General features: G+C 42.1%; 1 protein-coding gene across 6 annotated transcripts in view; it reads right to left on the bottom strand.

Moving 5' to 3' along the window:
* Positions 1 to 4,395: 4,395 nt before the first annotated feature.
* Positions 4,396 to 24,543, bottom strand: part of dennd3a (DENN/MADD domain containing 3a) — a 49,635-nt gene continuing 29,487 nt past the window's right edge. For 3 of the 6 annotated variants that reach the window (XM_021560032.2, XM_021560031.2, XM_021560033.2), the window contains 14 exons: positions 24,342 to 24,445; positions 23,709 to 23,893; positions 22,016 to 22,543; positions 20,313 to 20,411; positions 19,180 to 19,439; positions 18,049 to 18,219; positions 16,999 to 17,128; positions 16,641 to 16,748; positions 12,261 to 12,403; positions 11,633 to 11,793; positions 11,035 to 11,174; positions 9,550 to 9,668; positions 5,694 to 5,831; positions 4,396 to 5,333 (listed from right to left, as the gene is read on the bottom strand). In XM_021560032.2, coding sequence (XP_021415707.2) covers positions 5,133 to 5,333; positions 5,694 to 5,831; positions 9,550 to 9,668; positions 11,035 to 11,174; positions 11,633 to 11,793; positions 12,261 to 12,403; positions 16,641 to 16,748; positions 16,999 to 17,128; positions 18,049 to 18,219; positions 19,180 to 19,439; positions 20,313 to 20,411; positions 22,016 to 22,543; positions 23,709 to 23,893; positions 24,342 to 24,445 — 2,487 coding nt within the window. In that variant the 3' untranslated portion in view covers positions 4,396 to 5,132. The remainder of the gene's footprint in view (positions 5,334 to 5,693; positions 5,832 to 9,549; positions 9,669 to 11,034; positions 11,175 to 11,632; positions 11,794 to 12,260; positions 12,404 to 16,640; positions 16,749 to 16,998; positions 17,129 to 18,048; positions 18,220 to 19,179; positions 19,440 to 20,312; positions 20,412 to 22,015; positions 22,544 to 23,708; positions 23,894 to 24,341; positions 24,446 to 24,543) is intronic. The other 3 variants (XM_021560035.2, XM_021560034.2, XR_002468339.2) reach the window with 2 other exon arrangements.

Here is a 24,543-nt window from a genome sequence, read left to right as displayed (position 1 = left end):
AGGCCAGCAACACCTGTTCACTGGTAACCGGACTCTCCTTCTCATTCTCTTTTGAGGAAATCACAACTATGTTTTTTGTTGTTGCTGGATTTCCACCACAAAGAGTAAGTGTATGACTGATATCTTGTCATTACAGTAATGATTCAATGCTTACCTGCAGTCCTATATGGGTGTTGTGATGGATGTGCACTACTGTGGTATCCATCATATAAGGGAAACATAATTCCCACTACATATGATTAGGTGTGTGATACAATAGTTGAGTGCGAGGACTCTTGATAAAGAGAGACTCAATGGAACTTCAATACAACTAACAGTACCCACCGTGGCCTGAACTACGGTGGCAAGAAAAAGTATGTGAACCCTTTGGAGATATCTGGATTTATGCATAAATTGGTCATAAGTCACAACAATAGACAAACACGTTCTGCTTAAACTAATAACACACAAATTGTATTTTTCTTGTCTATATTGTATACATCGTTTAAACATTCACAGTGTAGGTTGGAAAAAGAATGTGAACCCCTAGGCTAATGACTTCTCCAAAAGCTAATTGGAGTCAGGAGTCAGCTAACCTTGAATCCAATCAATGAGACAAGATTGGAGATGTTGGCTAGAGCTGCCCTGACCTATAAAAAAAAAAACACACAATTTGAGTTTGCTATTCACAAGCAGCATTGCCTGATGTTGTAACGATTCTCTTCTTGTGAAGTAGAGGCGGACCAAAGCGCAGCGTGGTGGTTGTTCATTGTAATTTATTGACGACACTATACATGAACAAACTAACGAAAAAACAAGAAACGTGAGAACTCAAAACAGCCCTGTCTGGTGAGAACACAAAAACAGGAACAATCACCCACAAACACACAGTGAAACCCAGGCTACCTAAATATGGTTCCCAATCAGAGACAATGACGAACACCTGCCTCTGATTGAGAACCATATCAGGCCGAACATAGAACTAGACAAACTAGACATGAAACATAGAATGCCCACTCAGATCACACCCTGACCAACCACAACATAGAAATATACAAACATAGACTGCCCACCCAACTCACGCCCTGACCATACTAAATAAATACAAAACAACAGAAATAGAGGTCAGAACGTGACAGATGTGAACCATGCCTTGAAGAAAATAGATCTCAAAAGACCTAAGATCAAGAATCGTTGACTTGCATAACGCAGGAAATGGTTACAAAAGTATCTCCAAAAGTCTCAATGTTCATCAGTAAGACAAATTGTCTATAAATGGAGAAAGTTCAGCACTGTTGCTACTCTCCCTAGGAGTGGCTGTCCTGCAAAGATGACTGCAAGAGCACAGCGCAGAATGCTCAATGAGGTTAAGAAGAATCCTAGAATGTCAGCTAAAGACTTACATAAATCTCTGGGACATGCTAACATCTCTGGTGAGTCTACGATACGTAAAACAGTAAACAAGAATGGTGTTCATGGGAGGACACCCCGGAAGAAGCCATTGCTGTCCAAAAAAACATTGCTGCATGTCTGAGGTTCGCAAAATAGCACCTGGATGTTCCACAGTGCTACTGGCAAAATATTCTGTGGACAGATGAAACTAAAGTTGAGTTGTTTGGAAGGAACACAACACTATGTGTGGAGAAAAAAAAAGGCACAGAACACCAACATCAAAACCTCATCCCCACTGTAAAGTATGGTGGAGGGAGCATCATGGTTTGCGGCTGCTTTGCTGCCTCAGGGCCTGGATGGCTTGCTATCAACGGATAAATTAATTCCCAAGTTTATCAAGACATTTTGCAGGAGAATGTAAGGCTATCTGTCCACCATTGAAGCTCAACAGAAGTTGGGTGATGCGACAGGACAACGACCGAAAACACAGAAGTAAATCAACAGAATGGTTAACAGAAGAAAATACTCCTTCTGGAGTGGCCCAGTCAGAGTTCTGACCTCAACCCGATTGAGATGCGGTGGCATGACCTCAAAAGAGTGGTTCACATCAGATATCCCAAGAATATTGCTGAACTGATACCATTTTGTAAAGAGGATTAGTCCAAAATTCCTCCTGATCGTTGTGCAGGTCTGATCCCAAACTACAGAAAATGTTTGGTTGAGGTTCTTGCTGCAAAAAGGAGGGTCAACCAGTTAGACATCCAAGGGTTCACATACCTTTCCCACACTGCACTGTGAATGTTTACAATCTGTTCAATAAAGACATGAAAACGTATAGTTGTTTGTTTTATTAGTTTAAGCAGACTGTCGATTGTTGTGACTTAAATGAAGATCAGATCCAATTTCATGACAAATCTATGCAGAAATCCAGGTAATTCCAAAGGGTTCACATACTTTTTCTTGCCACTATGTACAGATGACATTTACCGTAGCCAACCATTTTGCCTATCAAATAGAAGGAACGGATACCGGTATACAGTAGATATGGTAGAGTTCTATCCATTTGGCAAACACAGAATAAAAGACCCCTCTCGGTTCAACTGCCACATACTGTGCATACATCCATCCCTCTCTGCCGATAGCAAGTGGTTGTTCACTCAGCAGCGTTCTGTGTGGACTCATAAAAAGAGGCAGATTCTTATTCCTTATGCACAATCACCCACACACACTTGAAAACACCCACACACGATGAGTATTAAAAGCTTCCAAACGGAGTAACCCGTGGCATACGGAATCATCCAATCCTCGTGATTTACAGAAAACAGGTTTACAGAAAAATGACAGAGACCCAGGTCAGGACAATGGTGCTCCAAGACCATCTTACATAATGGTTTGGTAAATTGGTAATGCAGTTTTGCTAGGTAATTTTCATCTTCAATATTTCAAGGCCTTTTATTGTAAATACAAATAGTCTGAAAAAACACCCCCACTATCAGCCATTATGAAGCAACACTATATGACCAGCAACCAGACCTTACTCTGCATAGTAGCTAGGTCCCAAATGGCATCCTATTCCCTATATAGTGCATTACTTTTGACAAGGGCTCAGATCTAAAGTAGTGCACTGTGTAGGGAACAGTGTAGGCTGATGAGGGGAGGACGGCTCATAACGTCTGGAACGGAGCGAATGGAATGGCATCAAACGCATGGAAACCATGTGTTTGATGTTGTTGATAACTTACCACTTATTCTGCTCCAGCCATTACCAGCCCACACACACAATACTTCTTCTGGGAATTGATATGTCTGTGAGGGGAGGAGTCTTCCTGTTATATACTGTACGTGTGTATAAATGATGTCATGATGGGTGTTGGACTAATCTTGTTGCTGTCACCCAGTCTGTGGGTTGGTAGCAGGTAGCATACCCATAGTAGCTACCTGCACTGGGCCAGTAACCGAAAGGTTTCTGGTTCAAATCCCCGAGCTGACTAGGTAAAAAAAAAATCTGTTGAATTGTGCCCTTGAGCAAGGCACTTAACCCTAATTGTGACTAAGTCGCTCTGGATATGAGTGTCTGCTAAATGACTTTATGTATAGATGCTTGATTCAACGGGGCCCCTGTGTAATGTAATCCTAGTATTATAGATTCAACCTCAAAAGGTCTTAGACGTCCCTGGATTCAATTACTACAATTCATAGCAAAGTTGTAGTTATGACCAAAAAACATTGTTTTTATAAATCCCCCGTCTCTAATCTACAGCTGGATTTAAAATGTGGTCTGTGATTGTTTATGTGTTGCATTGTATGAACACAGAGAGGAGAGGGATTTATATTTGTAGAGCTGGCAACAGTTAGATAATAAAAATTGGAATACTCTGGCATTTGGATGATGACTTTGATGATTTTGCCATCTGCTGGTGTGATTAATGAGAGGATTCTCAGATGATGTAGATACGGGCTTGCCTGTAGCCACCGTAACGGGATTTAATACAAATCTAAATAAAGATTACTGCATGAAGGCAGCCAAATTATTACATCTGATTATATATGGGCCAAGAGGGTTAACATGTTATAATCCTCAAGAATAAAAAATGGTAGTATAGCTGAATATTGTTGTTGTGCTGTGGGATGAATCAAAATACTTTTTGAAAGGTACTGTAGGTTTTCAGGAGTTTTCAGAAGATGGGCAGGGACTCGGCTGTCCTGATGTTAGGGGGAAGCTTGTTCCACCAAATCGCTATATAGAGAAATTAAAGTATTTAGTTTGTCATTACAATGGCTACATGTCATGAGACTGACATGTAGCCTACACAAACAGTTTACAGAGGACAGTTCTGGGATGTGAATTAAAATGTAATAGAGGCTGTACTGTCCCCTGGTGGCAAAAGGCATATTACAAAACAATATATTCTCCTATACAGAATATACAAGAAACACTAATATTAATGGAAAATATTTCACTTGTTCATTTAAAATGTTAGAAGAAGTAGCTTGTGTCATGTTATATGAAGACTGAGACAAATACATTATTAAACATTTTAATAATACTAAAATGCATAGCTTGGGTTGAGTGAATTAAACATACAAAAACATATTTAGAAGAAAAAGCACATACATTAAATATGAAATACTTATTTGGATGTGAGTAACCTGTGAAGCATCCCAATATAAAAACATCTAAGGTTCCTCCTTTGATGTAAATAATACAATAAGCAGTGTACTGCTTAAAAGGAAAATGACACCCAAAACTGTTTTGGTATTTGTTTCATTAGTTCATTGTTGATATAGTCCAAAAATGCATCACAACGGCAGTATTTCTGTATTTTTTAAATTAAATATCTTGAAAAATGTATTTCTGATATTCAAAACATGTTGTGATTATATCAACAATGGACTAATGAAACAAATACCTAAATAGTTTCCATTTAACATAAACAATAATATCCATGTGTTTAAAACTATAGGTTGGAAAGTTTATTCCATCAATTAAAAGACATCCTATGCAATCAGGTAAACTTTGGGTTGGTCATCCATCCACAGGCAATCACAAATCATGACAAGAGTTGATATCCCAACTGTTCATAATCACCTGGGTTATTAGGGCACACCTTAGCAAAACAATTTTCAATGGTTAACAAAAATGAGCGTTTCTTAATGAACAAGTTCCTGTTTCAGTCAGTTTTCTACCGTTTGGTGCCTACTGAACACAATCCTGTTCTGACCCCCAGCTACCAGGTGGCAGTGTTGAATTTCCACTCAAGTTACTCCACTTTCCAGATGGCTATCTTCCCGTCCTCGCGGGCTGCCCCACTCAGCACATAGCGGTCCTCTGCGGAGCACAGTGCCTGGACACAGTCTGTGTGAGCTACCAGCTCCTTCTCCACCGTGTGTCGCTGGGCATCCACTACGTAGATCTTCCCCCTGGACTTCCCCGAACTCCACCCTCGGCCCCCAACCCAGATCTGACAGGACCGGTTAACAGATTATTTCATCACCATAAAGGACACATCTCATTTCTGGTTTTAAGACATGCTGAATTGACATGCCAGAGTGCATTGTGATAGGAATGATCTAGTCAGTATTTTTTAAAAGCGGGAAAAAAATATGAAAAGGGCGGGAAAGGAGCGGGAAAGGGAACCCATGGTGATTTGGGCCTGTTAATACTTTAAACCTAGGTTAAACTTTCATATAATACCTTAATACAGAACTAAGTAATGCAGCTAATCCAGTGGAGTATCCAAGCAATGCCATCTTATAGAAAGTACAGTAGAATAGAAGCACACTCATTTTCCTCCTACAGTGCAGTCTACAGACAATCTCACCTGGTTTTTGACCTTGATAAGGCAGGTGACGCCTGCACAGTCAGGCAACTGGATCCTCTGGAAAGGCTTGGTGGGCTCCCTGAGGTGCCACACACACAGCTCCCCTACGTCTATACAGGCCGTCCACAGCTGCTCCCTCTGAAACACGTACGGTACACCACACGGCTTCAATCATCACTCCCATACCATGTCAAAGTAGCCCAGACCTCACTGATCGCAGTAGGCTGTATGTAAACTATGACATACTATGTACATACAGTGGGGTCCGAAATGATTGACACCCTTGAAAAAAGATGAGCAATAAATAGAGTATAAAATAAATAAAATACTGAGTTATTGTATGCAACAAAAAAAGGAAATTATTTTATACTAATACAATTGCTCAGAGAAAGATATTGTAATATATTTTTTCTCTCAAAAAAGGTAGGATTAAAAATTGACACCCCCTAAAGATTCTTATAAATAATGCAGTCAATAGTGTAGTATTTGGTCCCAGATTTCTAGCATGCAATGACTTAATCAAGCTTGTGACTCTACAAACGTGTTGGATCCATTTGCAGTTCATTTGGTTTGTTTGATTATTATGTGCCCAATAGAAATGAATGGTAAATAATGCATAGTGTCATTTTGGAGTCACTTCTATTGTAAATAAGAATAGTCTATGTATCTAAAGACTTCTACCTTAATGTAGAAGCTACCAGGATTACAGATATGGTGAGAGGTTACCATGTCTTGGGGGTATGATCTTTGATCCTCATCATTATTCCATTTGAGATAATAAAATAAGGAAAAAATAAAAATAAAAAATTATATATACATATATATATATATACACACACACACACACATTTCACAGTTTGACACGCTCAAAGTGGTGCGCCTGGCACCTTTTACCAGAGGTGTGGACTCGAGTCACATTGACTTGGACTCTTGTCATATTGACAAGCAGGTAATTTAATTTATTTCCATGGAAATATTACGTTTATTTGGAAAACAATAAATATATTTTTAAAAGCATTCATGAATTGCATACATTTAATATACTAACTATTACTCTTGTTAAAAATATGAAATGGTATTACATTTGGTGAAGAGCACATTATGACTTGTTTAGGACTCAACTCAAAGTTTAGAACTTGAGACTTGACTCGGACTTGCCTGTCTTCACTTGGGAATTGACTTGGGACTTGAGTGCTAAGGCTCGATACTTACTTATGACTTGTAAAACAATGACTTGGTCCCACCTCTGCCTTTTACCATACCCACCCACTTAGGAGCCAGGCCCAGACAATCAGGATGAGGGTTTCCCCCCCAAAAAAGGGCTTTATTTCAGACTGAAAAACTACTCAGTTTCATCACCTGTCAGGGTGGCTGATCTCAGACAATCCCGCAAGTGAAGAAACCAGATGTGGAGTTCCTGGGTTGGCGTGGTAACACGTGGTCTGCGGTTGTGAGGCCGGGTGGACGTACTGCCAAATTCTCTAAAACAACGTTTGAGGCGGCTTATGGTAGAGAAACGGACATTAAATTATCTGGCAACAGCTCTGGTGGACAATCCTGCAGTCAGCATGCCAATTGCACACTCCCTCAACTTGAGACATCTGTGGCATTGTGTCGTGACAAAAATGCACATTTTAGAGTGGCATTTTATTTTCTCCAGCACAAGGTGCACCTGTGTAATGATCATGCTTTTTAATCAGCTTCTTGATACGCCACACCTGGCAGGTGGATGGATTATCTTGGAGAAATGCTCACTAACAAGAACGTAAACAAATGTGTGCACTAAATTTGAGAGAAATAAGCTTTACGTGTGTATGGAAAATTTCGAGGATATTTTATTTCAGCTCATCACACACACACACACACACACACACACACACACACGGGGTTGTTCAAAAAGGAGGAAAATGTTAGTGTTTTATATCGACTGAATTGCCTTTGTGACTATACACGGAGTATAGCAAATATTAGGTACACCTTCCTAATATTGAGTTGCACCCCCTTTTGCCCTAAGAACAGTCTCAATTCGTCAGGGCATAGACTCTACAAGGTGTCGAAAGCATTCCACAGGGATGCTGGCCCATGTTGGCGCCAATGCTTCCTAAAGTTGTGTCAAGTTGGCTGGATGTCCTTTGGGTGGTGGACCATTCTTGATACACAAGGCAAACTGTTTAGCATGAAAAACCCAGCAGCGTTGTAGTTCTTGACACAAACCGGTGCGCCTGGCACCTACTACTACCATACCCTGTTCATAGGAAATTACATATTTTGTATTTACCATTCACTCTCAATGGCACACAATCCATGTCTCAAATCCTTCTTTAACCCGTCTCCTCCCATTCATCTACACTGACTGAAGTAGATTTAACAAGTGACATCAATAAGGGATCAGAGCTTCACCTGGTCAGTCTATGTCATGGAAAGAGCAGGTGTTAACATTTTATATACTCAGTATATGTGTATAGATAGATGGATAGAGATATATACACACAGTACAGCTGGAGAGTATTCAGACACCTTGACTTTTTCCACATTTTGTTACAGCTTAAAATTGATTACATATTTTTTTCCCTCAATCTACAAACAATAATACTCCACAATGAAAAAGTGAAAACAGGCTTTTAGACATGTTTGAGCTCAGGTGCATCATTGATCATCCTTGAGATGTTTCTACAACTTGGAATCCACCTGTGGTCAATTAAATTGATTAGACATTATTTGGAAAAGCTCACCTGTCTATATAAGATCCCACAGTTGACAGTGTATGTCAGAGCAAAAACCAAGCCATGAGGTCAAAGGAATTGTCCGTACAGCTCCGAGACAGGATTGTGTGGAGGCACAGATCTGGGGAAAGGTACCAAAACATTTCTGCAGCATTGAAGGTCCCCGAGAACACAGTGGCCTCCATCATTCTTAAATGGAAGAAGTTTGGAACCAAGACTCGTCCTAGAGCTGGCCGCCCAGCCAAACTGAGCAATCGGGGGAGAAGGGAATTGTGCCCGGGAGGTGACCAAGTACCTGATGGTCACTGACAGTTCCTCTGTGGAGATGGGAGAACGTTCCAGAAGGACAACCATCTCTGCAGCACTCCACCAATCAGGCCTTTATTGTAGTGTCCAGACAGAAGCCACTCCTGAGTAAAAAGGCACATGACAGCCCGCTTGGAGTTTGCCAAAAGGCACCTAAGGAGTCTCAGACCATGAGAAACAAGATTCCCTGGTCTGATGAAACCAAAATTGAACTCCTTGGCCTGAATGCTAAATGTCACGTCTGGAGGAAACCTGACACTATCTCTACGGTGAAGCATGGTGGTGGCAGTATCATGGGGATGTTCTTCAGCGGCAGGGACTGGGATATTAGTCAGGTTCGAGGGAAAGATGAACGGAGCAAAGTACAGAGAGATCCTTGACGATAATCTGCTCAGGACCTCAGACTGGGGTGAAGGTTCACCTTCCAACAGGACAAAACCCTAAGCACACAGTCAAGACAACGCAGGAGTGGCTTCGGGACAAGTGTCTGAATGTCCTTGAGTGGTCCAGCAAGAGCCCGGACTTGAACCCGATCCCGAGGATCTGCAGAGAAGAATGGGAGAAACTCCCAAATACAGGTGTGCCAAGTTTGTAGCGTTATACCCAATTAGACTCGAGGCTGTAATCGCTGTCAAAGGCGCTTCAACAAAGTACTGAGTAAAGGGTCTGAATACTTCTGTAAATGTGATCTCAGCTTTTCAAATTTCAAAAAATGTGTCATTATGGGGTATTGTGTGAAGATTGATGGGGGGGAAAAGGTGGAAAAAGGGGTCTGAATACTTTCCGAATGCACTGTATATCTCTATATGACCACAGACACTACCCACCTCATGGTAGAGCAGGAGGCTGCTGAAGGCAGTTGGGGAGCCACAGAGCTGCTCAGGAAGGGAGATCTTGCGATGTAACATTCCGTTTTTCCACACCTCCATAATGCAGTCTCTGGCACCTGAATGATGTAGGAGGAATAACATGCCCAAATCACAAATAAAACAATCAATAAGAATCCATCTGTCATCTGTGATCCACCTCCAAGCAGACGACACCATGTTGTATACTTCTGGACCTTCTTTAGACACTGCATTAACAAACCTCCAGACGAGCTTCAATGCCATACAACTCTCCTTCCGTTGCCTCCAACTGCTCTAAAATGCAAGTAAAACTAAATGCATGTTCTTCAACCGATCTCTGCCCACACCTGCCTGCCGGTCCAGCATCACTACTCTGGACGGTTCTGACTTAGAATACGTGGACGACTACAAATACCTGGGTGTCTGGTTAGACTGTAAACTCTCCTTCCAGACTCACATTAAGCATCTCCAATCCAAAATTAAATCTAGAATCGGCTTCCTATTTCGCAACAAAGCATCCTTCACTCATGCTGCCAAACATACCCTCGTAAAACTGACCATCCTACCGATACTTGACTTCGGCAATGTCATTTACAAAATAGCCTCCAACACTCTACTCAGCAAAGTGGATGCAGTCTATCACAGTGCCATCCGTTTTGTCACCAAAGCCCCATATACTACCCACCACACCGACCTGTATGTTCTCGTTGGCTGGCACTCGCTTCATATTCGTCACCAAACCCACTGGCTCCAGGTCATCTATAAGTCTTTGCTAGGTAAAGCCCCGCCTTATCTCAGCTCACTGGTCACCATAGCTGCACCCACCCGTAGCACCCACTCCAGCAGGTATATTTCACTGGTCTCCCCCAACGCCAATTCCTCTTTTGGCTGCCTTTCCTTCCAGGTCTCTGCTGCCAATGACTGGAACGAATTGCAAAAATCACTGAAGCTGGAGACCCATTTCTCCCTCACTAACTTTAAGCACCAGCTGTCTGAGCAGCTCACAGATCACTGCACCTGTATATAGCCCATCTCTTAATAGCCCATCCAACTACCTCATCCCCATATTGTTTTTTTTGCTCCTTTGCACCCCAGTAGCTCTACTTGCACATTCATCTTCTGTACATCTATCACTCCAGTGTTTAATTGCTAAATTGTAATTATTTCGCCACTATGGCCTATTTATTGCCTTACCTCACCTCATTTGAACACACTGTACATATACTTTTTCTATTGTGTTATTGACTGTATGTTTGTTTATTCCATGTGTAACTCCGTGTTGTTGTTTGTGTCGTACTGCTTTGCTTTATCTTGGCCAGGTCGCAGTTGTAAATGAGAAATTGTTCTCAACTGGCCTACCTGGTTAAATAAATGTGAAATAAAAATAAATAAATATACACAGTAGTATAGTACAACCAGAAGTTATTTTAAGTACCCTATTTTTATGCTTGTACGTGTACTTACAGCACCATAGGGTTCCATTGCAGAGCTGAACGGACTGGAGACGGTCGCAGGAGACCTGGAACTGTTTCCTGACCTGTAACGTGGACACGTCCCACACTATCACTGCACCCTCCGCACTGCAGGAGTATGCCACCTTGGGGCTGCAACAGGGAATACATGTTCAGGTAAAGATTCATGTTATTCATAACCACAGGGGGAAAAAAAATCAGCAGGGTCGTGTTTATTGTGGCACACAGTAGCGAAATGTTTTTAAAAACGGGAAAGAGCATTTCATATTGGACACGTTCAGATAGTCGCTCCCTGCTTAAGTCCATTGTCCTCCTTTTGGTGCCTAATGAACACGACCCAGGCATAAAGAAAGGATGTTATACTTAAAACAATTTTACTTCGAGCTGGGACTGCTCATTGATGCTGTTATCATGCGGTCCTAAAAAGACAGCTCTCTCTGTGGATATGATGCCAGTAGTAGCTGTATGTTTAACTTCACTATATTACATTTCATTTTACAAGGACAGTGCTCATTAATCAACATTACTGTAAATGTTTAAGTTTAAGCCAGCCGGATAGTTTTCAACTGCATGTCATCGTCACCCTTCACCTGTATTTCTCGCTGCGTTCCCCTAGGGACAGCCCTGTGACCTCACTGCGGTGGTCTGTCAGTTGCTTGTTACAGGACATGCTGCGGGTGCTGATTATGTAAATTACTGAATCCTGGGAGCCAATCCACACTTGCTGCCGGTCCACTCCCAGCATGCAGTTCTGGACAAAACAACAAAACATGGAATCTCAGGACCATGTTACCAGACAGGCTGGCCTGCCTATTTCAAACCAGGTGGCCTGCCTATTTCAAACCAGGTGGCCTGCCTATTTCAAACCAGGTGGCCTGCCTATTTCAAACCAGGTTGCCTGCCTATTTCAAACCATGGCACCAAGACATTTCAGACATAAAACACCATTTTAAAACCGTACCATTTCAAAAACATAGAAGCAGGTCCAAGCAGGTAATTTCAGTCATAACATACTGTACCCACCAGGGGTCAGCAGAATCCCTTGAGTTATTTTCATCTACACAAACACTAAATATAGCCAAATGGGACCAAGCAGAAGACGACTAAATGTGGTAAGTGAATTACTACTGCTTTTTGATAATTCTATAAATTGTCCTCCCCCCTTCAATTTGCCTACTCCTTTAAAATAGTGGTCCCATCCCCATTCCACAGCCATACCACTCGTGAAGTTCCCACTTGGACTTGGTTCTGCTGCATGGACCAGCTGGCTGCATCAAACACCACCACCTTCCCGTCACTCAGGGCACACCACAGTTTGGGGTTCCCATCACCCTCAGAGTCAGACGACACACCCAGCTGGCCTGAGAATGTGAACAAAAATATTGCTGAATGCAGGAACTGCCTTTTCTATGCATCTATTTCTATTGTCCTACAAGCATGGCAGAATATTTCTCATATCCTGAAAAAGTCTATATACTGTAGGTCTGATTCAAATACAGTAAGTAGCTCATGGCTTGACTAGTAGAGATGGTAACTACAGTGCATTTGGAAAGTATTCAGGCCTCTTGACTTCTCCCACAATGTTGTTACAGCCTTATTCTAAAATGGATTAAATTGTTTTTCCCCCCCTCAACATGCATGCAATAGCCCATAATTACAAAGCAAAAACAAAGCTCTAAGGACAATTCCGTCGACCTCATGACTTGGTTTTTGCTCTGACATGCACTGTCAACTGTGGGACTTTATATAGACAGGGTGTGCCTTTCCAAATCTTGTCCAATCAATTGAATTTACCACAGGTGGACTCCAATCAAGTTGTAGAAATATGTCAAGGATGATCAATGGAAACAAGATGCACCTGAGCTCAATTTATAGTCTCATAGCAAAGGGTCTGAATACTTAAATAAGGTATGTTTTTAATTTTTTGCAGAAATGTCTAAAAACTTGTTTTCGCTTTGTCATTATGGGCTATTGTGTGTAGATCGAGAGATTTTTTTTATTAAATCAATTTTAGAATAAGGCTGTAACCTAACAAAATGTGGGAAAAGTCAAGGGGTCTGAATACTTTCCGAATGCACTGTATTAAGTTAAAAATATAAAAAATCCCTGATGAAGGCTGAGGCTGAAATGCATTGAATATTCTTCATGTATAATAAATACATATAGTGTCTTATGTGCAAAGGTGAATCTCTCTAACACACACACACACACACACACACACTGAAGAAGTGTAAACATTTAGTTACACAATGGCAGACATATGGAACTTTTCAGACATCAATCCATATTATGGAATACAACCTAAATCTGTCCTCCTTCAGCCTAGCTGTTCCATTTCCTCTTACGGCCTAACATTTATTTTTCAAATCATAATAGGAAAAAGAAAAGAACTTGATGTGTCACATCCTCCCTTTCTTGGGGAGGAGTGATGAACAGAACAGAAAGGAGGGGAGGAGGGAATCTAGACTCTGTCCAAGGGTACATAAGTGACCTACATTTAGTCCCAGAGAGCTGGGACTTCAACGGTGCTCTGAGCTGATGTAGCACTATTACTAATGCCTAGAGCGGTGCTTCTCAAACCTCTCCACCTAGACATTTCACAAGTTTGTTGTAGCCCTGAACTCGATCCCCTGATTTACCTATTCAAGCGTTTGATGATTAGTTGACAAGTGGAATCAGGTGTGCTAGCTCTGGAATTGTTCAAAGATATGGAATGTCTTGGGGGTCTCCAAGAAGAGGTTTGTGAACCACAGGCCTAGAGTGTCAAGTCCAGGCCCCGTACCATGGCCACTACCATGCCCCCTTCTAATTGGTTACAGATGGACCAATCAGGGGGAAGGCTCAGACAAACACACCACTGTCTGTGAGAGGACCAGGGGAAGGAGTAGGGAGAAGGGACACAGTGTTAAACAAAGAAGCTGCTGTTGGTTCCTTGATGTCACTAGGGTAGCCTAGTGGTTAGAGCTGACAAGGTACCAATCTGTCGTTCTGCCCCTGAACAGGCAGTTAACCCACTGTTCCTAGGCCGTCATTGAAAATAAGAATTTGTTCTTAACTGACTTGCCTAGTTAAATAAAGGTCAAATAAATCAAATAAAAAAGACACAGGCTCCTTTACACAGAGTGCTGGGACTGAGGAGCCTTGGAGACTAGAGCATGTTTCTTACAACGTGCCCAGTGAAAACACGAACCGTACAAATGAGTCAGAGAAAAACATCTCACTGTGTCAGATAGTGTAATACAGGTCTGTGGAAATTCACATACACTTAGGTTGGAGTCATTAAAACTTCTTTTTCAATCACTCCACAAATGTCTTATTAACAAACTATAGTTTTGGCAAGTTGGTTAGGACATCTACTTTGTGCATGACAAGTTACTTTTTCCAACAATTGTTTACAGACAGATTATTTCACTGTATCACATTTCCAGTGGGTCAGAAGTTTACATACACTAAGTTGACTGTACCTTTAAACAGCTTGGAAAATTGTAATGGCTTTAGAAGCTTCTGTTAGGCTAATTGACATCATTTGAGTCAATTAGAGGTGTACCTGTGAATGTATTTCAAGGACTACCTTCAAACTCAGTGCCTCTTTGCTTGACATCATGGGAAAATCAAAAGAAATCAGCCAAGAGCACAGAAAAAATAATTGTAGACCTCCACAAGTCTGGTTCATCCTTGGGAGCAATTTTAAAACGCCTGAAGGGAACACGTTCATCTGTACAAAGAATAGTACGCAAGTATAAACACCAGGGGACCACGCAGCCGTCATACCGCTCCGGAAGGAGACGCGTTCTGTCTCCTAGAAATGAACGTATTTAGTGCGAAAAGTGCAAATCAAGAACAGAAATGGACCTTGTGAAGATGCTGGAGGAAACGGTTACAAAAGTATCTATAAAAAAGTATCAGTAAAACGAGTCCTATATCGATACAACCTGAAAGGCCGCTCAGCAAGGAAGAAGCCACTGCTCCAAAACCTCCATAAAAAAAGCCAGACTATGGTTTGCAACTGCACATGGAGACAAAGATCGTACTTTTTGGAGAAATGTCCTCTGGTCTGATGAAACAAAAATAGAACTGTTTGGCCATAATGACCATCGTTATGTTTGGAAGAAAAAGGGGGAGGCTTGCAAGCCGAAGAACACCATCCCAACTGTGAAGCACGGGGGTGGCAGCATCATGTTGTGGGGGTGTTTTGCTTTAGGAGGGACTGGTGCACTTCACAAAATAGATGGCAGGAAAATTATGTGGATGTTTTGCTTGGTTGCAAATGGGTCTTCCAAATGGACAATGACCCCAAACATACTTCCAATGTTGTGGCAAAATGGCTTAAGGACAACGAAGTCAAGGTATTGGAGTGGCCATCACAAAGCCCTGACCTCTTTCCTATAGAACATTTGTGGGCAGAACTGAAAAAGCTTGTGCGATTTAGGAGGCCTACAAACCTGACTCAGTTACACCAGCTCTGTCAGGAGGAACGGGCCAAAATTCACCAAACTTATTGTGGGAAGCTTGTGGAAGGCTACGCGAAAACATTTGACCCAAGTTAAACAATTTAAAGGGAATGCTACCAAATACTAATTGAGTGTATGTATACTTCTGACCCACTGGGAATGTGATGAAAGAAATAAAAGCTGAAATAAATCTCTACTATTATTCTGACATTTCACATTCTTAAAATAAAGTGGTGACCCTAACTGACCTAAGACAGGGAATATTTACTAGGATTAAATGTCAGGAATGGTGAAAAACTGAGTTTAAATGTATTTGGTTAAGGTGTATGTAAACTTCAGACTTCAACTGTAATATAAACATTTGTGGTTTGAGTAGGAGGAACAATCACAGTGATTCTATTTAGACTATTATATGAGTCTACTATCAGTAAGCACTGCATGAACCTAAGGATGAAACTAAGGAACACAACAGGAAGTGGTTGGTGGTGATGAGTTGGGAAAAGCTGTGCCTTATTATTTGTTTAAGAGGCAGTGAAATAAAATAAAAACGCCTCTGGCCCTTTCTGCCAAGCCTCCTCCTGTAACCTGACACCGTCACTGTCCAAGCAGCAGTAGCGGGTGTGACAGACCTGGGTTCAAACACCATTTAAAATACTTAAGCTATGCTTGATTGAGCTTGCCTGTTGTAATGGAACCAATTGAATAGTCACAAAAGTGCAAACCCCACGCACCTGACACTCAAGGCAGATTAAAACAAACACAAGTATTTGAAGGATTATTAAATAGTATTTGAAACCAGGTCTGGAGTGTGACATATGTTACTAGGACATAGACAACATGACTCTCGGGTGTTGTTGTCATGCAATACCTCGACTACAGAACACAGATTTGAGGTGTACTACCATGACAGTTATGATCTGAGGAGTACTGTGTGAGGGTACGTGGTATGTCCTAGACTGGAGGAGAGTTTAGGTTGAATGGGAAATACCAGCAGTACCTACGTGACTTACTGAGCATCCTGTAGGGTGTTTATAGTACTGGGAAATCATTCTATAGATATGTAGTTACCAGTTTGTTGAACAGGAACGGTGTCTGATGTCATGACTGACACGTTCCTTTGAGACTGACAGTGTGCCTGAGAGTTTACCTGGGGTGTAAAGCAGAACATCCACTGCCTGGGGGCTAGTCAGGCCCAGAGAAGGGTTGATCTTGTGTTTCAGGGTCTCTGACGTGGATTTAGGTACCATCAGCGGGACTGTTCAGGATGGAGAGAAAGCTCAGAGGTCAAAGTTTGAAATGAATAAAAAAAAATCTCCTGAGAAACAAGACTTATAAACATGCGCTTTCTGTAAAGTTATTCATTTCAATGATCTAAAATGTTGTGGGTTTTTTGGTATGATCTCATGTTTTTCCAGTGTCTTTTTGTCATGTAAAAATATCAACTTTGGGAGACACAAGCTGCTTAAACCTAATTCATAGCTCCACAAATATCTCAGTTGCCATACCTTCCAGTTTCATTCTGTCAAAGTGTGCCAGCTTGGTTGCAGCAAAAATGGCCTTTTGTGACTGCAGACAGCCAACCACTGCATCCATCAACAGGGCGTTGGTCAGAGCCTGCTGCATATACTGGGGGTCCTGAGAGAGCGAGGAAGAGGGAGAGAGAGTAGGAGAGGAAGAGCGAGAAACAATGCAGATTTGAGATTCTATTCATATGTATATGAATTATGATGAACGTCACACATTCTATGCTCCAGATGTGCAAGAGTCTGTTTCCCATGACATCATGCTGACGTCAACATGAAAAAGAGAAGAGGAATAGAAAGCAAAATATCTCTAGGGCCAGTAGTTTGTAACCAGACCAACTGGCTCTTACGGTAACTCCATGGCATCTGAACCATGTGTTGAAGGAGGCTAGCCTGGTGCCAGATCTGTTGGTGCGGTCTTACCAACTCCTTGTCTAGTGTAGTTATTGTCATGCCACGACAGCACAAAAAGATCCGGAGCTAGGCTAGCTGGAGGCAGCAGGGGATGAGGCCTTAATTAAAGAGAAAGCCAGAACTTAACCCTGGGAAATGCGGTCTTTCCAGTGATAACAGAGAAGACGACAATACATGAAGTGAGATGGGCCGGGGGCCAGCAGCGTCCATGTTGTTTCATGCAGTTTAATAGGGGAAACTGAAGGCTGGAGAGTGGTGCAGACTTTGGACTGGCTGAACAATAGAGCCAAGCCCATATGAAACTCCATAGCTCCCCCTCTTACATGGAATGTCAACCACACCCACTGAGCTACAGTCCAATCTGCCAGAGAGGCCCAGGGTGGGATCAGGACAGAATGGTTTTAGTGCTAACGTTGGCCATCTGTGCTGCTAAAGAAAAACTCCCTTCATAGTGTAGCTACATACTGGCCATACATAGTCGTATGCAGAGCGGGATAGAGAGAGAAGCTTTTGTGGGAAGTAGTGAACGGGTGCACAATTCAGTCAAAAAAATTATATAAATTGACACGCACCCAGAGACAGATTAATACATTTTCCAATCACATTTTGACATACTACCTTGTGGTTGTCGGCCATCTTCCTTCCAGCCCACATCTCCTTGACCATGAGGTGCCAGAGGTCAACCTCTGACTTCAGGTTGACCTCGAACGTCTCCTTCCTCAGGGTGGTCTTGATCTTCAAAGACGGGATCCTCAGCAGTAGGAAGGGAGCAGAGGAGATCTTCACGTCCTGAGGTACAAGAGTCAACTGGTTATTCACTAGCCTGGTGCCAGATCTGTTTGTTCTGTATAGCAAACTCCTATGGTTGTAAAGACCACAGATCTGGGAGCAATTATTCACCTAACACCATCTTTGACATTCATATTTGTAATGTCATATTTGGTAAGACTTTGTATGATAGTACACATGTATAAGGCCTTATGAGTGTATTTATAGTGCCTTATGACATACTTACAGTGCACTGTAACACTTGCTATAAGCAATCATAACATGGATAGACCCAGGAAAATGTCCTGTTTCTCAATATGACAGTATATGAAATAGAGTGTTTTTAAAAAACAGATGTAGTTGTCTACATTAGCTGCATAGCAGAGCATAGATTACACATCTATAAGCACATCAAACACATTCCTTTTATTGTATAGATTAATGCATGGATGGGCAACTTTGATGGGGGTGGGGGCCACAAAACATCTGAACTGCGTACCCATGCATACACCATGTTTTACAGCCAATTTCCTACAATTCTACACATTTTGCCTTACGATGGAGAGAAATGTTTGCCGTTTTTAATATGATATCTGAGTGAGACTGACTAACAAAATCAAATGCCCCCACCCCCCAGCCAGTAATTCAACCATGATTACTAAGTTTAGATAGCTAACATTTTTTAGATTGGTAGCGGCCAGCTGACATGGGCTAATTGAATGACTATCAGTGATTGACATCAAAAACTGTTGATGTACAACCAAATTTCGAAATTGCACCTTGTGTATTCTACTATTCTAACTTCCAACACTAAGTTGAGACCCCGACGGAGTGAATAAAACATTTTTTCATTATTGATTCGAGAGCCTTCAATGTATTCACATATTGTAGTAATATCTATACAAATATATAGTATCATGAGTAATATACAGTATATCACAAAGTGTAGTAGTATCGTAGATCAATTAGGTCCTAACTCACCTCAATGTCTCTGAACTTGGTAACCTCCATGTACCCGGGTCGTCCTTCGGTCAGCAGGAACAGCCGTCTCTGTGTCATGGCGATCTTGCCCACGCCGTGGCTGGTCTTGACCGAAGAGGACAGCTTGAAGACACACTCATTAGCCTCCAAGTGCTCCAGGGCCGAGGCCGGCAGGGCCACTTCCTGAGCCTCGGCCTCAGTCTCCTTCCAGAAGGTGTAGAACACGCGGAATGTCTCCGGGTCCACCTGTTTCTGCTGGCCTGCAGGGAGCAGTCTACAGTCAGGGTTTTGCAACCATAGGGGCAGTTTACATTCACTGTAAACTGGGTGTGATTCAACTAGGTTTCTCATTCAAAACAATAATCAATGAGCTAGAATGGAAAGGTGACTAGCAGGGTTGGGGAAGGAGTTATAGTATTAGGAACCACATTAAACAGCCTTTTTTTGATTGGCTGGTGGAGCAAGTTCATGGTGTGTGGGTTTACTGGAGAAAAAGATTCACACAAAGCTCACTGGAAGTTAGGGCCGGGACCATAACAGTATAACAATATTTTTTCCATGGCAAAATTGAAAACACGAAGCAGACTAAACTCTTTAAAAACCTGCTGTATGTAAAATATTGTGTTCTATAGCTTGGAAAATAAATAAATGTGACTCTGGACGACAACATAATGATGTTTGTTTCCAACATTAGAGCTGTTTTTCTAAAGATGTTAAATCCGCTTCATGTTTTGTTTCGATACTGATATTGTCCCTGGCCCTACTGGACGTGCACAGTATGACTCCTATGTAAAGTGAAACGTGAGGCACTTTAACACACTTCCATGAGGCTACTCACAGTCCAATAGACCATTGTAAAATAAGAGTCCTGTAACAGTCAATTGAACACATAGGACAAATAGTATTTGTCCTTCAAAACAAAGAAAGAAAATATTACCTAGACGTCAGCCATGAATGCTATGTGAGGTGTTTGAAGCAACACTAATGTTAAAAGCAAACACTTCTCAGATTTAAGACCCGAGGGGATAGTTGATTAAGCAGAACACACACAGGCCAAAGCAACACACACACACCAAGATAGGAGTTGGGCACAGCACAATCTGCAGGCAGTCAGGGTATAATGCTATGCTTACCCTCCAGATTGGAATCAAGGTAAAAGATAGACTGGGAAGAAGCCTTCACCGCAGAGCCACCACCACCACCATGCCAACCCAAGCTGCTCTTACAACATTCTGATCAGGTAAAGGATAAGAAATTAAGCAGATTCAATAGTCAGATGAATTAGCATGGCCATTCACACTACATGTAGTAAGGTATTAACACATCAATCACAGGGACTGGAGTGTTTACGGATTATAGGCCAAGTTTTATCAATTGGATTATGTTCATGAGTCCCATACAACAAGGGGCTACTGCAAAACTAACATAGAAGAAAACCTCCACCAAAAGAGACAACCCTCTCTCCTTTACTCTCACTCATTATTTCCCTCTTTCTAAGCTTGGTGTCTGTATTAGAGGTTGACCGATTAATCGGAATGGACGATTAATTAGGGCCAATTCCAAGTTATAACAATTGGAAATCTGTATTTTTGGGTGCCGGTTTGCCGATTTTTTTTTATTGTTTTTTTGTTTTTATACTTTTATATAACTAGGCAAGACAGTTAACACATTCTTATTTTCAATGACGGTCTAGGAACGGTGGGTTAACTGCCTCTTTCAGGGGCAGAATGACAGATTTTCACCTTGTTAGCTCAGGGGATCCAATCTTGCAACCTTACAGTTAACTAGTCCAACACAATAACAACCTGCCTCTCTCTCGTTGCACTCCACAAGGAGACTGCCTGTTACGCGAATGCAGTAAGCCAAGGTAAATTTCTAGCTAGCATTAAACTTATCTTATAAAAAACGATCAATCATAATCACTAGTTAACTACACATGGTTGATGATATTACTAGATATTATCTAGCGTGTCCTGCGTTGCATAGAATCTGACTGAGCATACAAGTATCTGACTGAGCGGTGGTAGGCAGAAGCAGGCCCGTAAACATTCATTCAAACAGCACTTTGTGCGTTTTGACAGCAGCTCTTCGTTGTGCGTCAAGCATTGCACTGTTTAATACTTCAAGCCTATCAACTCCCGAGATGAGGCTCGTGTAACCGAAGTGAAATGGTTAGCTAGTTAGCGCGCGCTAATAGCGTTTCAAACTTCACTCGCTCTGAGACTTGGAGTAGTTGTTCCCCTTGCTCTGCATGGGTAACGCTGCTTCAATGGTGGCTGTTGTCGTTGTGTTGCTGGTTCGAGCCCAGGGAGGAGCGAGGAGAGGCAATAAATAAAACTGGCAATACTAAAGTGCCTATAAGAACATCCAATAGTCAAAGGTTAATGAAATACAAATGGTATAGAGGGAAATAGTCCTATAATTCCTATAATAACTACAACCTAAAACTTCTTACCTGGGAATATTGAAGACTCATGTTAAAAGTAACCACCAACTTTCATAGGTTCTCATGTTCTGAGCAAGGAACTGAAACGTTAGCTTTCTTACATAGCACATATTGCACTTTTACTTTCTTCTCCAACACTTTGTTTTTGCGTTATTTAAACCAAATTGAACATGTTTCATTATTTACTTGAGGCTAAATTGATTTTATTGATGTATTATATTAAGTTAAAATAAGTGTTCATTCAGTATTGTTGTAATTGTCATTATTACAACAACAAAAATAATAAAATCGGCCGATTACTCGGTATTGGCTTTTTTGGTCTTACCAATAATCGGTATCAGCGTTGAAAAATCATAATCAGTCGACCTCTAGTCTGTATGACTTCCTTACCCACAGTGAGAGCCTCAAACAGCCGGTGAATGGTCCCCTGGTCTTTGACAATCCCAGACTCCTGCACGTGCCTCACAAAGTCCTCCAACTGCATGTGCTTTTTCGGGAGTTGGAACCGCTTGACACCTTCATCGACATGGCGCGCCCGCTCCCTCTCATGGTCCCTCTTTACTCGACTAATCAGGTGTTTGATTTCGGGTCGGCGGTCAGCCAGTGCCTGTTCGCCCTCCTGTAGAGAGTCCACCAACGCGTTGACCAGCTCGCCAGGGAAGATGTCTGTGTCTGTCTTGTAGAGGTTCTGGAAGTCTTCTAGAGCATCCAGGCGTTTACCGGCCACGGTGTTGACGAAGCCCCTGAGGTAGTGATAGCGAGCCAGGAGAGAGGAGTCCCCGGAGGCCGCCCCGCTGATGGCCTTGCCCAGGAGGGTGATCATCTCCTGGTAGTAATTCTGGACGTAGTGGTAGGCCAGCGGAGGGGGGAACTCAGGAAGCTTGAAGAATCTCACGGGCCTCTGGGGAGACTTCATACCTATGGGGTTCCATCACAAAGGTTTCAAGAACTGAGGTCAGTGTTTCTTAGATTAAATCTATTCATACAGAAGAACCCTTAAAAGGGCCAATCAGCAATTGGAACAATAACAAAGGATTGTCCAGACCACAGTTTCGGTAAAAAGCTGAGGGATGGGGCTGGAGAAATGTTTGATCACTCTCAAATTCATAGATAGAGCTATGAATGCAAGGACCGACCATCCAAATATTTTTTTTTTTTAAATCCACGGTATCCAAATTAAAGTTTTAACCATGTGGAGGCTATAGAGTGCTTGTTTACATGTATCTTATTTACAAACATTGGAGTAAAACAAGCTGATATTTTGGGTTCTGATGGGGTACACCAGTTAAACCAAGCTCATGAGGCATTTCTAAGTTATATCAGGGGTGTTGAATCCAGCCCTCAAGTGTTTTGAGTAAACCATTTTACCACATCCAAACTGTGTAGAATGATAATGGTTTCTTGACACTCCAGCTTGCTAATGAATCACTAGACAGTCAGGGAGCATTGCAAACTATTTTTATAATACATTTTCAGTGCGGCCCTCCGGACCTCGTTGAAGAACGATTGCGGTGACCCCCCTGAGTTAAATTCTTCGCCGGTCAATGGTAGTAGCATAGAGGAAGAGGCAAAACGGGAGGCTTTACTCCAGAATTCTGGTATGGAGGTCAATGATTGTAGAATTTGGTCAACAAAAAATAAATGTAATTGCTCATTTGCTACATGAGCCTTATCTGATCGAATAGAAGTTTCGCATTGGTTAGGTTGTTACAAATACACTAATATAAAAGTTGACGCACGACATTTCGCCAACTTTGGAAAACAACATAGAGGTTGTGCCTGTTGTCATAGAGATAGATAGAGGACTCATAATGGATATAACTGCTTTAGCATGGTCATTGCCATTAAGGGCCTCCACCATTCCACCAAGTAGTACACTGGGTGGGGATTCCTAGAAGTTGGGAGAAATCAGCCAATTAATAAAATTGACAACGTTAAATAGCCCATGCCATCACAGACGCTATAATGGCACAGATACAAAGATGAGTCCTCTCTCTCTCTATGGCTTGTTGTTCACACGCGTAGCTGTCCACCTGAACCTACCGCTGTCCACCTGAACCTACCGCTGTCCACCTGAACCTACCGCTGTCCACCTGTATGTTCTTGAAGGAGGTCTGCCTGAGGGGCCCCACCAGAGACCCCCCACTCTCCCCCAGGTTGGGCAGGCTGGCCCCCAGCCTCTTGCTGAGCCGGCTCTCTGGGCTGGTGTATTTACGGGCCAACTCCTGCATGGTGGGCCGCCGCGGAGACTCTGTCATGGACCTCAGCCTGGGGAAGAGGCCAGAGTTGGAGGGTGAAGTTGCCTCTAGATGCTGATCTTGGGTCAGTTTAGCATTTCCCAACTAATGGTAAGGGGAAGCTGATCCTAGATCTGCACCTAGGGGAAATGTCACCCCGGAGCGAGGACAGACATCAGGTGAAAGGCTGTGCTTATACCAGGAAGGGAAGGACTCGGGATGTGCGTTTGAAGATACAGTACTGCAGTGTATCCCAATCCTGGTCCTGGGGACCCAATGGGGTTTTTGTTTTTGCCGTAGCACTAACACACCTCTAAAGGGTGATGAGGAGTTGAATCAAGTTTGTTAGTGCTAGAATATTTGTTATTTTTTTAACCAAATTGAAATCCTATTGAATCCAATTCCATTTGCAAGGTTAAAAAAAACTCTTACTAGTTTAAAGGTAAATATTTATGCTAAACTCTCATCTTCCCTCTCACCTGTAAGCTTCTGTCCGAGTACTCAGCTCCATACGTGTGAATGCGTCCATCTTCCTGGTCAGACGATCCCGTAGGAATGAGTGGAAGATGTGTGTGTCCAACACCTGCAAAGACGACAAAATATACTGCATTCACTTTCAATTGGATCACATTCTGAACAGAAAATATTGCCCCAAATATTGTAGGTTAAAAGTCAACAGAG

The sequence above is a fragment of the Oncorhynchus mykiss genome, chromosome 32 (genome assembly GCF_013265735.2).
Source record: "Oncorhynchus mykiss isolate Arlee chromosome 32, USDA_OmykA_1.1, whole genome shotgun sequence".
NCBI lineage: Eukaryota > Metazoa > Chordata > Actinopteri > Salmoniformes > Salmonidae > Oncorhynchus > Oncorhynchus mykiss.
This window is presented reverse-complemented; position numbering and strand designations above follow the sequence as displayed.